General features: G+C 35.9%; 1 protein-coding gene across 4 annotated transcripts in view; it reads right to left on the bottom strand.

Moving 5' to 3' along the window:
• Positions 1-15,592, bottom strand: part of DENND4A (DENN domain containing 4A) — a 132,583-nt gene that overhangs the window by 28,091 nt on the left and 88,900 nt on the right. For 2 of the 4 annotated variants that reach the window (XM_069540472.1, XM_060005743.1), the window contains exons 15-23: positions 15,429-15,562; positions 12,855-12,990; positions 12,274-12,480; positions 12,052-12,180; positions 11,643-11,784; positions 11,107-11,238; positions 8,511-8,627; positions 7,766-7,894; positions 1,522-2,621 (exon numbers count right to left, since the gene is read on the bottom strand). In XM_069540472.1, the coding sequence (XP_069396573.1) occupies positions 1,522-2,621; positions 7,766-7,894; positions 8,511-8,627; positions 11,107-11,238; positions 11,643-11,784; positions 12,052-12,180; positions 12,274-12,480; positions 12,855-12,990; positions 15,429-15,562 (2,226 nt within the window). The remainder of the gene's footprint in view (positions 1-1,521; positions 2,622-7,765; positions 7,895-8,510; positions 8,628-11,106; positions 11,239-11,642; positions 11,785-12,051; positions 12,181-12,273; positions 12,481-12,854; positions 12,991-15,428; positions 15,563-15,592) is intronic. The other 2 variants (XM_060005744.1, XM_060005745.1) reach the window with 2 other exon arrangements.

Raw genomic sequence — 15,592 nt, 5'->3', positions numbered from 1 at the left:
AAACTTTGCATGTTTCTAGCTTTTTTTTCTCACCCTTTTCTCTATTTTCTTGGACATATTTTAATTACTTCAAAGTATCTTGCTAATTCAAATATTTAGATCACCTGAAGGTCTGTTTCCTCCATCTGTTTTTCTTTTGTTTTTAATTATGGTCCTTGTCTCTCAGTACAGCTTTCTTTTTTTTTTTTAATATTTATTTATTTGGCTGCACTGGTCTTAGTTGCAGCACTTGGGATCTTCGCTGCAGTGTGCGGGATCTTTAGTTGTGGTGTGTGGGATCTTTAGTTGCAGCATGCAGGCTCTTAGTTGAGGCACGCAGGATCTAGTTCCCTGACCAGGGATGGAACCCGGGCCCCCTGCACTGGGAGTGTGGAGTCTTAACCACTGGATCACCAAGGAGGTCCCTCAGTATAGCTATTTTTAATTCAGTAATAGAATATAAAAAATTATATATAAAAAACTGTAAGGACTCCAGTTGATGTTCTGGTCCTCTGGAAAGGACACACTTTTTCCTTGTTGGAGTAAAGGCTGATTAGTTTAATCTAATCACAGACTGAGCTGAGTCCAGCCTAGGTTGCAGTTTTGGTCAGGTTCAGTCTACCTCTGTTTTGCCAATGCTCCTAAGGCATGGCTCTGCAGGAATTTGAACTAAGGGCCTGGTGTGTACACCAAAGCTTCCCTGCCCTCACTTTCGCCAGCTCCCAGCAGCTTATGAACTAAGCTATTGTATTCCCAGCACCACGAAACTGCTGAGAACTCTTAATTATCAGAGACATTCTGCTTATGTTTTCAGACTAATGTTTCATGCAGTATCAGTATTTGGAAAATGTCCTGAAGGAAAAAAGTTGTGTATCTGAGAACCGTCCAGTCTCTATTTTTGTCTCTCCAGCTCTACAAGATCCCAAAAGTCCTGCTGGCACCCTCACCTCTCCACAGTCCTCTGATAAGGCAAAGCCTGGATTTGCAACCTCTTGCTCTGTGCTCAGAATAAGCAAATGCCCTCAAGGAAAAAGTAGCTATAAAACTTCAGCTCATCTCTGCAATTCTCCTCTCTCTAGAATCTTGCCCCTCTACTTTCTAGTTGTTTCAGCAGTTCTCTGATGACTTTAAACAAATACTTTCCATATTTCATCTAGCTTTTTGCTTTGGGAGGTATGCAGGTGTATCACAAGGTACTCCATCCTAACCAGAAAGAGAAATCCTATGCCTGGCTGGTAATTTTTGAAGGCAATAAATAATGAAGCTCAGTAAGCATTTTCATATGACTCTAATTTTTACTCCAGCTACAGATCACTTTCTTTCAAAACTGAACTAAAAATATAACCTTAGTTAGTGGATCCTTTCCTTTCGAAGTTATTGTTCAAGTCCAAATTCTGATACTTACAAACCTTACGCATCCCAAGAGTCCTTTCGGTAAAGCTGTATTTTAGGAGAATGGTAAAAACAGACATCTTTGCAAGTAAGATACTTTTGGTGGTGGAGGAGGGTAAAAGGAAAAGTAGAAAACACTAATAAACCTACCTTGGATGATGTGGTGTACATGGTGAATCTTGAATACCATTTGCTTGCTTTCTCTGCAACTCCTTTTCCAGCAGTGAACATACTGTTTCTTAGAACATCTAGTTTAGGTACTAGTAGTGTGTCTAAATTAAATGAAGGTGATGAATGGGTTAATGCATCTTGAGATTCTTCTCTAAATGGGCAAGTAGGTGAGAAGGCTGGAGAAGACCAGAGTCTATCCCTTGGTCTGTCTTCGCTTTTTGAGTAACTTTTAGATTTGGTAAGTCTCACTGGACCAGGAGAATTAGGAGGCAGGCTAGATCTTCTGCATGCCTTGACCAACGTTGGACTTTTCTTAGCGGTTACTTTATCATCACAGGCCCGTTGTAAATCAATGCTTGGTGTTCGACTTGTCAAAGGACTGCTCATGTTATTCATATACATCACAATTTCTTCAGCTAAATCCCGCCTAGCAGATGGTGTCGAAACGCTTTTGCTATCATCTTCCTCCTCTTCCTCCTCCTCTTTTTGCTGCTGTTCAGTCTCAGCAACCAAAAGAGAGAGGGGATCAAATCCTGTTGCAACATCAGTTTTTTCAAAAGGTTTTACTGAAAAGCTGCTATTCAAGCGTTGACTCCTCTTAGGATTTTGTGGAGCAATGTACCCCACTTTTGATCCATCTGTTTCATTGTCTAAGTCTTCTAAGTCAAAAATAACAGGAGAATCCACTTTATCTGCCAAACAATTAGAACCATCAAAAGGTGTATCATCATCACTAGATTCCTTCTCTATACTGTCTGTATTTGATCTTAAAGATGGCCTTCCAATATCAAGACTATTTGGTCTTGTGCTTTTTGAGATTACATTTGAAAGAATTTTTGCATCAGCTCCTAATTTTTCAACCATATCTCCAGGGTTTGCTTCCTGGTTAATTCTATTGAGCATAAGTCCCATTAGTACTCCTCCACTAAGATTTCGGTTTCTATTTCCCCAGGACATTTGCTGCTGCAAATTAGGCTCATTGTCACTTTTATGTCTTTTCCTGAAGCATCTACTGTGAATGTTTCCTGTTTCATTTGTATCCTCAAAAGATGATATTAAGAGCGGCTCAGACGAACTTTCTAAAAAACAAGAAAAGTGTTTTTAGCCACGAAAAAAGTAATATGCAAATGTAAGTTGTCTGAAATATTTAAGATACTAGTAATAAAATGATAACAGCAAGCACTCATCAAGTGCCTGCGATTTCACAGATGCTATACTAGGCACTTTACTCACATTATCTACCATAATCATTCCAATATCCTTATGGGTGGAGAAAAAACTGATAGATTACCTAGACCAAAGTTACCCAGTCCTTAAGCGAGAGAACTGGGATTCAAATCAAATATGAAGGGTATGATCTGAGATATAAGGATGCACTGCTTTTTAAAACTTGTAAGATTAATATTTACCCTTGGTATATTTAACAACAATAATAATGAATTTATTGTCCATTTCACTGAACGGATTAAATAACAATGGTTATACAATTGTGGTTGTGCTAGACGACCTTAAGATTCTGAGTCTTCTGCCTATAAAAACAAAACCAAAAACACTAAACCAAACCAAATAAAAGGCAGCTATGTGAGCTTTATTCATAAATAAAAATTATTTTTAAAACTCCAAATCCTTATGACTATAGATGTGGCTAAATAATTTTACCTTTGCTTTACATATTGATTCACGTTTATAACAGTCAAATGTGAATGGCCACTTTCTATTCAGAAACACTGTTCACTGCTTTTTACCAAATTACTTAGGTACCTACGCTGAAAGCAGAAATCTAGATTTTTTGATCACTTTAATTGTCCTTATGTGGGAGTCTTCTAAAGCATTAGTCTAGGTATGGTATTGTCAACTACTCTTTTTTTTTTAAATAAATTTATTTATTTATTTATTTTTGTTTGCGTTGGGTCTTTGTTGCTGCGCGCGGGCTTTCTCTAGTTGCGGTGCGCGGGCTTCTCACTGCGGTGGCTTCTCTTGTTGCGGAGCACGGGCTCTAGGCATGTGGGCTTCAGTAGTTGTGGCGCACAGGCTTAGTTGATCTGCGGCATGTGGGATCTTCCCCGACCAGGGCTCGAACCGATGTCCCCTGCATTGGCAGGTGGATTCTTAACCACTGCACCATCAGGAAAGTCCTTCAACTACTCTTTTTACATGCTTTATCCAACAGAATTAGCTCTCTATAATGAGCCAATTCCTAAATATGTGCCTTTTCCCCTATCATATGATGTATTTGGGTAACAGGATAGGAGATAAAAGGGACTACTAGAGACCATAAAAGCCTACAAACTAATACTGTTTAATAAGCATACAGCATTAACAAGGAAAACAGTAGAGCAGAGAGGTAAAGTGTCTTCTTTTTTTCTGTATCAGCTTATGATTAAGTATATAAGAAACCAAGAACATACTTTCTTCTGATATTCTGGGAAACCTGCTTAACAGGTTATATATTATCAAAGACCTGGAGCAATCTTATAATCCAAAGATGTAACTCTAGGCCTGCATTTAAATAGATGTGTTCCTTTGCAAAGTAAGAACAATGCAATGGCCTATAGACAAATAAAGCTGGTTATCAAATTATACCAGGGGTTGGCAAACTACACTGCTGAGCCAAATCCAGCCTGTGGACTGTTTATATACAGTCTCTAATGGTTTTAACATTTTAAAAGAGCTGTAAAAATCACACACACAAAGAACAAGCAACAGAGACTTTATGTGGCCTGTAAGGCCTAAAATGTTTACACCTGGCCATTTACAGAATAGTCTGTCTGACTCTAAGTTTATATACCTGCTAAATTCCAGCAGACTAGGCTGGATGCTGCGCACCTCTAATAGAGAGGCTGCAAACTATTTAACTTCCTTGGGCCTGGTGGCTCTATGACGTAATTCTGGCAAGTGATAGTAAAGTGGTAGTTTTTGAGGGTTTCTGGGAAAACGTCTGCTTTCCTGGTAAAGGAGGTAGATGTTGCTGGCACTCCCCTTGCCCATTCTTTCTGCCTTGCACAGATAGGTGGTGCCTGAAGTTGCCAGCAGCTGTATTATAATCATGGTTAGGTTCAGAGATCTGAGGTAAAGCCCCTGAACCAACATCTTGGGCAATTGTTTACTCTTGAATTTCGTGAGAAAAGAAGCCCTCAACTTGTTTAAGCCAGTGTTAAGTCATATTTTCTGAGCCTTAAAACTGAAAGAATTCTGAGCTAATTTACTAGCCCTTTTTTTAGACCTTTGAACATGCTATAATCCCTTCCTACTATACAGCCTTTACATATTGCTTCCCACTGCTTAGAATGCTCCCTTTCAATTTTTCCTTTGGAACCCCTATCCTCATTTGTTTTCTACTCACCCTTCAGATCTAAGCTCAGAAACCATATTATCAAGGAAGGCTTTCCTGACCAATGTCCCTCGAAACCCAGGACAGGTTACATATTTTCATGGCAACTTACAGCCCTTCTTTTTTTTTTTTTCCCCCTAATTTATTTATTTTTGGCTGCATTGCGTCTTTGTTGCTGTGCGTGGGCTTTCTCTAGCTGTGGCAAGCGGGGGCTACTCTTCACTGCGGTGTGCGGGCTTCTTATTGCGGTGGTTTCTCTTGTTGCGGAGCACGGGCTCTAGGTGCACGGGCTTCAGTAAATATCACACACACAAAGAACAAGCAATAGAGACTGTATGTGGCTTGTAAGGCCTAAAATGTTTACTACCTGGCCATTTACAGAATAGTCTGTCTGACTCTAGGTTTATATACCTGCTAAATTCCACCAGACTAGGCTGGATGCTGTGCATCTCTAACAGAGAGGCTGCAAACTATTTAACTTCCCTGGGCCTGGTGGCTCTATGACATAATTCTGGCAAGTGATAGTAAAGTGGTAGTTTTTGAGGGTTTCTGGGAAAACAAGCCAATTTTCTAAGGCATATAATAGGTTTCCTAGGTATGAACTAGAGTTGTTAGTTTATCCTTAAGATTTTTGACTCCTTTACCAGGAAAGTAGATGTTTTCCCAGAAACCCTCAAAAACTACCACTTTACTATCACTTGCCAGAATTATGTCATAGAGCCACCAGGGCACGTGGGCTCAGTAGTTGTGGTTTCCGGGCTCTAGAGAGCAGGCTCAGTAGTTGTGGCACACGGGCTTAGCTGGTCTGCGGCATGTGGGATCTTCCCGGACCAGGGCTCGAACCCGTGTCCCCTGCATTGGCAGGCGGATTCTTAACCACTGCGCCACCAGGGAAGCCCTTACAGCCCTTCTTGCCAGTATTTAATATCAGGGTGTTTTTATATTTACTTGATTATTTGATTAATGTTTTCCCAGCCCTCCCATGTACTTCTCTTTGGAGGCAGGGACCATGTTTATTTTTGTTCTTTACTATATCCTCAGTAGCACCTGGCATATGGTAGCAGGTATAGTAGGAGCTCAAAAAATAATCGCTGAATGAATATTGTCTGCTGGGAAACAACTGCAGCCAAGAGACCAACCCAGAATAAAACATAGTATAATATATTATAATATGCCATGTTACAGCTAAATGTGGTAGCTAAAGGGAAAAAGTTAAAGCACACTAAAAGCAGAATTAGGCTTAAAAAAACATTTCAGAGTATGTTTTCATATTTCAGAGCATGCTTGATTTCAGAGTAAATTGTCTTGTGATTGAATTCTCAGTAATTCAATATAAATTAATCAAAATGTTAAAATTCCCAAGATAACCATGAAGTAACCATAGGATGATGATTTTATTTCAATTACCAACCAAACATTAAAACATTTCTTTGGTTATTCCACTCCCACATCTTTTAGAAGCTGTCATTTATTTATATAATGATATAAATAAAATATACATATACTGTACTGCAACACATGAAGAAACTTGAAAGGTGTTTTGAATTCTAGCAAGTACTAGTATGTAAGAAAAAAGTTACAGAAATGTAAGTATTCCTATAAATCCCACATATAGTCTTTGGTAGTAGTGATAAACCCAGAGTACTTAACAGATGGGAAAGTTTTCAAGTCAAAAATCTAGAGCAGGGGTCGTCATGGGCCAGAAAGTAAATATTTTAGGCTCTGCAGGCCATACAGTCTCTGTGGCAACTCCACAGCTCTGCCAACGTAGTGCCAAAGCAGCCATAGACAATATGTAAGTGAATGAGCTGGGTGTGTGACAATCAACCTTTGTTTATCAACACTGAACTTTCATATAATTTTCAGGTGTCACAAAATATTTTTCTTCTTTTGATTTCTTACCATTTAAAAATGTAAAAAACCATCCTTAGCTTGTGGGTCTGTACAAAAACCAGGCTGCAGGCCTGGTTTGGCCCATGGGCCACAGTTTGCCTACCCCTGAGTTAGAGGCATATCTAACTATGCTGCAGAAAAACAAACATCATTGCAGCAGCAGGGCCTTTATAGAGATATTTCAGCTTTGACAGCACAAGTCCTTCAGTGTTTGTTTAGATTACAATGATGCAGAACTGAGCTAATACAAAAAATAAAATAATGTAATTATGAAATCAGACTATTAACACTAGAAACTCTGAATCTTATGTCTGTTTATTGCCCCCCAAAACAGTCTGATGAAAAACTTGTGAGACAAGGTATTATCCCAGGTCCTAAAATGACTTTTCCATTAAGTAGCTGAGAAGTTATGGGACCTGCCAATAGTCCGACTATGCCTGAGTTTTCTCATCTTTGAAAGAGTGCTAATACCCCCTCTCACTAATATAAGCACTGCTGTAATAATACATGAAAAATAATATATAGAAAGTGCTTTGAAAAGAAAAAATATTAGGTATTGTTATTTAAACTACCTGAAGGACTATCCTTTCGCCTCTGAAAAAAACAGGAACAACACGAAGACTAAGGAACTCTATGCTTCATTTAAAAATTGGAGAGGTGTCTGGTACCCTCAGATTGATCATCTCACTTGCTCCCCACTTCCCCCTTCCCAAAACTCCCCACAGTCCAAACTCAAAAGGCAGCTTGTAGGTATGTCCCTTTACTTTGTTACAATAAAAGCTTGAACAAACTATATTATAAAATACAGAATTTAAGCTTCTAAACTATACCATGAGAGGCTGCGAAAGTATACCAAAAAACCAAAACAAAAGCAAAAACCAAAACAAAAAAACGAAAAATGAAAAAATCCCTTGAGAATTAAGACTTAAAAAAAAATATTCACTAGAAATACAGATACAAGTTATTCTGCACATAACAGACGAATACCATTCAACTTACCTGTGCTTTCTCCTGATGTTTTATCAGCACTGTTATTTGCAGCACTGAGGCGAACTATACTGGAAGAACTTTGATAATTGAGCTTAGGAAGACAATCAGCACTTCCCTTTGCACTCTCGCTCTCTGACACTGTAAAGATTAAAATGCAACTGTTAAGATGAAATCTATATACATCAGAGGAGCCATAAAGAGAAGTAGCTTTTAGTTCTAAATACTTCTCCCGGAAAATACGTGATGAGAAAATACTGAACACCTCTATATCTATATTTGTCAATCACGAATAACTGATACCATTCATTCAAGTCCTCAAGGTGTGTATCAAACAACTAAGTACTGGTCACACATGAGGTCCATGCATACATTTTATATTTCTTCTTTGGTTGTGAAACACTGCTTTTGACGGGGGGAGGTAAGCAGGAAAAATATAAGTCACAGACCATTAATAAAAGCATTAAATAAAAATACTGTTAAGCCCCAGAAAAGAGCCACTGTTTGAAGAAATATATATTTCTACTACAAGAATAGTATTTGATCGGAGGGTGTTTTGCCACTAAGACTACAAACTTCACACATGAAGTACTTGTACATTGGAATATTAGGTGGTGTAGAGAGCTTTTATAATGGGAGGAAATAGGAGTAACAATGGGAAAATGAAACATAAAATTAGTACTTTTATACTTAAAGTCACTCGACTTTTCTATTAATGTAAGCTCACAGTTTTATACAATATCAACTTAGTACCTACAGGAACTAGAATCACTCCCTTTCTTATCTTCTTCTTCTCGAATGTCCTCAGTAGATGTATCCCCTCTTCTAACTTCATCCTTAGACAGTGAATTATATCCAAGGTCAGACTGGCCACCTGGAAAAAGAAAAAGACAAAAAACCCTATGCTGTTTATCATCAACTTCTTTAGTAGTAAGAAGAAATGGAATTAGAAGCAACACATTGGTGTTTAGATTTACTCATAGAAATTTTTCTGGATAACTTCCAGTTGAAAGCATTATTTTGTTAGTTCCTCCCCATCTCTATTAACGTAAGAAAGGGATGATCACAAAATAATTTATTTTTAGTTTCACAATGTAGTCAACAGTAATTACGTATGTTCACACTACTATCTGGGCTCCAAAAGACACAGACAAACCACACATTCTTTATACAAGTCCATGACCTTTCTAGGTGAAGGTCTGAGATCCAGCTAAGCAACGGAGAAGAAAAATCTGCAGGGAACTCCTAACAAAACACTCACACACAGATCACTGGAGCCAAATGTCTAAATCATCTGACCAAAAAAATGGGTTTATTTAAACTTATTGATAGGTAGTTATTCTGAAAATTCAACTGAATAATTACTGAATTGCACATGAGTACAAATACATGGGAATGAGAAAAAAAACTAGTGTTAAAGCTATTAAGAAAAGCAAACTCTGCATCAATATAAGAAAACTTCTAATACACTGTTCTGTTAAAGAGGCTCTCTGTAATTTTCAGCAAATTGTTTTCACTAGATTAGCATCAAAACATAAGGTTTTGAATTCTAGTACTCTACCTTAGGAGACATGATTTTAAGTAAACCACTTAACCTTTTTGTTTGAATCTCAAGTTCCCAGATTTATAACATAAAAGGTTGTTATGATTATATGAGTATATGACTGCATTAAAAATGGTTTTATAAACTTGCAAAGAACTATCTAAAGAAATTGTATTAAGTATCATTAGGTATTTACTTTAATATCTTTGTTATAATTTTGAGTTTGGTATTTTTTCTGATCAGTTTCATCTCTATTTCCAAAGAAACTATAAATTATAAAACGTGAAGATAATCTTGATAAAATTCATGCTTTTATTATAAGGTCTGCACTGCTTTAAGATGGCCTTTTAAAAATTTTTTTATTTTTTTGCAGTATGTGGGCCTCTCACTCTTGTGGCCTCTCCTGTTGCGGAGCACAGGCTCCGGACGCGCAGGCTCAGCGGCCATGGCTCATGGGCCCAGCCGCTCCGCGGCATGTGGGATCTTCCCAGACCGGGGCACGAACCCGTGTCCCCCGCATCGGCAGGCGGATTCTTAACCACTAGCGCCACCAGGGAAGCCCCCTAAGATGGCCTTTTTAAAGGCCACAGTTAAAAACAAAAGATGGATTTCTTCATTTTTAAGAGATAATGCCTAAGGATGACTACTACAACTCTGTGATTAAATTCACAATTGCATGAACAAGAAACAAAACCAGGGCTTCCCTGGTGGCGCAGTGGTTGAGAGTCCGCCTGCCGATGCAGGGAACAAGGGTTCGTGCCCCAGTCTGGGAAGATCCCACATGCCGTGGAGCGGCTGGGCCCGTGAGCCATGGCCACTGAGCCTGCGCGTCCGGAGCCTGTGCTCCACAACGGGAGAGGCCATAACAGTGAGAGGCCCGCGTACCATGAAAAAAAAAAAAAAAAAGAAACAAAACCAGTCAAGGAAGAACAACATATCAAAGCACATAGCTTATATTTATTACTCTTAAAAGTATGCATAAAAGGAGACAGCCCAACAATGTTAAAATTTGAAGATAGAAGCCTCCATATTTTATTATTAATGCTTAGATTTTTAAAGTTTCTGTCCATTAATAGGTAGCTCTTACACTGTATTCACAAGTCATGTCTAATTTTTATAATGTAATAATGAAATGGACAGAATTATTTAAATAATTTAGGTGTGTCAGTTTTAATAATAGAGAAAGTTTATGTACAAATCTTATATTTTAATGAAATTAAGTCATCTTTAGTGCTAGAATGTTACAAGTTTTATATATATTTAAAATTTTTCATTATAGCTTTTAATTTTAATATAGTTGAAGACTCGCAAGAAGTTGCAAAAATAATACAGTACAGAAAGTTCCTGTGTACTCTTTATCCAGCTTCCCTGAATAATATCTTACATGAAACATGGGACACTGTTAAATCTTGGAAATTGATGTTGATATGGTACTATTAACTCAGATCAGGGATCTAAGTTTCTTTTTTTAAAATCCTAACAACATTAAAAGAACTATAATAACATGTTCATAATACAAAGAAGAACTTACCCTAAGAAAATGATATGATAAAGAGACCTGTGTACTATCCAGAGTTAATTGGATTATCATGGACTAAACACTCGAATACTTTCTTAAACTTTCATTTCTATTCAAATAGAGAATGAATAAAATTGCATAGTTATAAAATACAATGTCATATGCCTACCACATAAAATTAAAAAGTGACAGTTACATATATCACTGAAAATTAAAATCTAAAAAAGACAGGCTAGCAAACCTAGTTTTTAAAATGTATTGTAATAAATGTATACATAAGCACACACAAACCTGTACTAGATCTATCATCAGAAGCATACATTTTGATTAAACCCGTATTAAAAGGTGCCTGCTCCACAGTGTGTGTCCCATGACCACTATCCATGCTGCCATGACTAACAGCATCCAGGTCACTGCCATCTGCTTAAGAACACAATTTGACAGCATTTTACTACTCACGGAGATACCAAAAATACATATTAGCTTGCTGCTCAAGTTAATAATCTACTAATACTGAACATGACAAGCGTCACATAATTAGCAAAATACAACTATAACAAAGAAACCTATTGTGAATTATTAATGAATACTAAAACAAGACCACCAAAGGTAGAAAATTTAACAGTTGCAACAAAATAAGTAAAATTTGGTGTTTTTTTAAATGGGAAGAACACTCTAATATTAGAATTTGCTTAATGGCAATAAAAACTAGAAAACATTCAATATTTTGAAACTAATTAAAATTTCTAAAAAGTGGAAATTGTAACTAGTCAATTAATTTTAAAGAAAAAGTACAACATATACATCCCTTAAAAACTTCTAATTACCTGAGAGAGTTGTTTGTGATAAATGTGCGTGTTTCTTTAAAGCTCTTTTGAACTGTGCTACTCCTAAAACAACGTTCCTCACTTTTGTCCAAAGAAAATAGCCACTACGACTCCTTGAAGGCCAGGTACTTTCCAAAACAGCCTATTCATTTGACAAAATAAAATAATTAGTAAAATAATTTTTATAAACGAACACCCACTGGCTTTAGAGTTAATCTAAAGAATAAGTAGATTGTATAATCCAAAATATCAATAGAACAAAAAAAATCTTACTTCCAATTTACAAAATATATTTTAGATACTCTAAAATAAATACCAAATAATCCCTGCATCATTTATTTCTGCCATTAAACTAAGGTTGTGAAATCACAAAAGTTATACTCTTTCTCCATTAAGTCAAAATAATTACCTTATTATAATAACCATACGTTATGGCATTGGGGTCAATACCAGCTTTCTGCATTTCAAACAGCACTCGAACTGCAAGCACTGGCTGATCATACTGTCCACAGAGCTGCATAAGAATGCGGTAGCACACCTGGAACACAGTAATTTCGAAAGTGTACAGAATCAAAATATCTATGTACATAAATCTGGAATAAAATAATGCATTTTAAAGGATAATTGTTACCTCATCAGGTGGATCCATCTTCTTTGACTGCATTTTTTTAAGCACATCATAGGCTGTTTTCAGAGCCCTGACTTTTGAATGACATACTTTCACATAAGCTGGGAGACAAATAAACCACAGCCCGTAACAGTGACGCAGTAGACACCTAGACCACATCTGAGGAATGGAAGAGTACCTCTTGGCAATTTTATGGGCTGATTTAATTTCCTAGAAAAAATGCAAGGATCTTATTAATAAATTTGCACACTTAAGCATCCTTATCTTTAACTGAAGGCTGAGCAAGTACAACTCACATGCTTTTATAATGTTTCCCTAACAAAATCTGTCTACAATTAATATATATTCAAGTCTCTGCTTTAATCTGTATTATACAATATGTAAAATAATGTTCTAGAACAAGAGAACTGGTTAATTTTTTGAAGTCAGATTACTCTAAATTTTCTTCAGAATGCTTCAGGGAGCATAAATGATCTGCTAATAGTTATATATGGGGTACTAAAGTATATTAAGGGAGGAAGAGTGTCAAATTTATTTTTGTTCTAATACTTGATTACATGAAGAATACAAAATCATCAAAGCACCTGTTTTGTTCTTCTGAACATGGGAGAAGGGCTACTAGGACTACTTGATTTTGAAGGCAATTTGCTCTTTTGGGTTTGTAGAAATCCTTCAGGTCTCTCAAATAAATTGTTCCTAAGAACTGGAAATCCATTATAGCTGTTTTTGAAAAGAAAAAAAAAAATCTCAAGCACACATAGATGATCATACTGGTTACAAGCTAAAAAAAAATTATGACCAATAACTTATTTTAACTTATTAACTTATTTTAACTATCTTTCTCCATCAGACTATGATAATCAACAAATATTCACGCTAATGTTGCTTTTCTTACTATAATAATAAAAATGTAATAGCCAAATACAGATTCAAGTATGTATTTTAGAGGGAAAAAAGTGAAATACATTTAAATTTTGCTGAACTTGACACCAAACTCCAAAGTAACTCAAAAAAACTTTGTTAGTATTTGTGTAAATAAATAGCAAACATATCAGATAATACGGGTAAAAGGCCCACCAAATCAATACTCTTTCACACAGGACAGTTATTAATATCATTGTTTGGATTAACATATTACTGTAGAACCTTCCTCTTAAAAAATGCAAATAACATAAGTCAACCAGGACAACCTATTACATTATCATGAATGGATTTAACTGGTTAGGTAAGCTGATTCAGGGCCTCATTTATGAGAAAGAAAATTGAAGAGGTTGGAGAAGAGGAACAAAGATTAGAATAGGCAACTCTATGAGGAGGTGGGCCTAATTTGGGTGCTAGAGCAGAGTGTTTGGGGCATTTAAAAGGTAGCAGCAGCTGGGAAAAAGACATGCTAAAACGACAGAAGAAGCCCCTGAGGAGAAAACTTATCCTACTTTAGAATATTCTTAAAGGCATATAAATAGTTTTAATTAACTAAGAAGAAAACTAACTATAATAAAAGATAAACTATATCTATTACACATTATTATAGGAAAATCCAGTAGAATAAGAAAATATTAGTCATGACTGAATGTTAAGTAGGAATAAAATAGCAATGAAGTTCAGGAAAACTATGTCGCCTAAGAAAATTCACTGTATGTACATGGTGTGATAATAAGACCATTCTGTGTATCTTATGGAAACTTATTGTCTTATCATTTTATACAGACAATGCAAGTATATGAGTTACCTCCTACTAACAGGATCCACTGTGGCCATTAAAGACACTTAAGGATTTTCCAATGATGGGTATGATTACACCAAAATTATATTAGTAGTCTCAAGGAAAAAAAAATGACTTAGATTCTTTAAAAAAATGGGAACTTTTTAAGCTAAGTAATTTTCTTATTAAAGGACTAAATCTAAAGGTAAATTTTAAATTAAAAAGTTAAAACCAAACCACAAAAAGAAAAACAAACTATATTAGTGAAATATACCAAAAGAAGTCTTAGAAGTGTATAATGTACGAAAGAGATAAAAGAAATGAGATCTTGTTTAGAAAGAAAAAGAAGAAAGAGAAATTATGAGAAATATTTTAATGTCTTTGAGAAAAGGCAGACTTCTAAAAATTGACATGAGCAATATATAAAAATTAAGGGTAGGAATCAGGTGGCTTATGAAGTAATCAACATTCACAAACATCTGTTACACTACTTTTTCATCTGTAAAAAGAAGAATTCAATCCAAGTTATAAATAAGGATGTCCTGAAAAATCCCTTTTCAATGAAAATAACAAACTGTGACTTAATGAATAATAGATGTGAAATAGTTTTAGAATCTTTAAATAAGAAATTATTGGAGAATTTTAAAAATCTAAAAGGAAATGCCATTTTAATGGTATACTAGAAACTACCTCTAGTTATAACAAATGTTATATATAATATATGTGTGTATGTATATAAATACATATCTAGATATATAGATGTATAATAAATCTACCTCTATCATAACCCTATCACTGTGCTCAGAGTTTTTCTCTTTCCCACTAGACTTGAAAACGAGACCAGTGGATCATTCAAGTCTATACCAAGCACTTAGCACAGTACCTGAGCCAATTTCCTAAATTAACAATGACCAATCCCAATAGTTCTGAATTTTCTTGACTTTATAAAACTCATGGAAAAATTAAAAGCCTAAAAAAATCACATCATCCAAATCAAGGCCACAGATATCAACTCTAAATTAGATTTAATCCTTTTTTAAAAAATTGAAGTATAGTTGATAATCCTTTTGTAAACCAAGGTTACATTAACCAGCCTGTGTTGGGGGAGGGGATGAAAGTGAGGAAACCAGCCTTAGGGAGAAACAAAAATAAAAATTCTGTAATAAAAGTGCTGCATTTTGGTGGGGTGGGCCCTAACTTCTTAATCAACATTTATGAGAATATATACTTATGCAGATATAGAGAGCTTCTTAAGTCTATAGAATGCAAAATTATATATTTTTTCTTTTTATACCTCAAAACTTAGTAATGGATGTGGGATAAGCTTGCTTACCACCTAAAAATTAGGGATCTGTAAAGTTTGGATTTTTGAAAATACCACAGTCCTTAGAAAGCTACGTCACAGATGATGGATTGCTTCTCTCTTTCAATCTCAAACATTCTGCCTCTTGAATACCTGTACTGTAAAGGGGGTTCTTCACCATTGGGTAGATGGGGAATCTCAGGTGGTGTTACAAAAACAGTATGTTCACTTTTGAAAGATTCATCCAGTTCTATAAGTCGCACTTCACCACTCTTGTCCATATCCACCTGAAGGAGTTTAAAAAACATACATTAAAA

This window comes from Delphinus delphis, chromosome 2, assembly GCF_949987515.2.
Source record: "Delphinus delphis chromosome 2, mDelDel1.2, whole genome shotgun sequence".
Lineage (NCBI taxonomy): Eukaryota > Metazoa > Chordata > Mammalia > Artiodactyla > Delphinidae > Delphinus > Delphinus delphis.
This window is presented reverse-complemented; position numbering and strand designations above follow the sequence as displayed.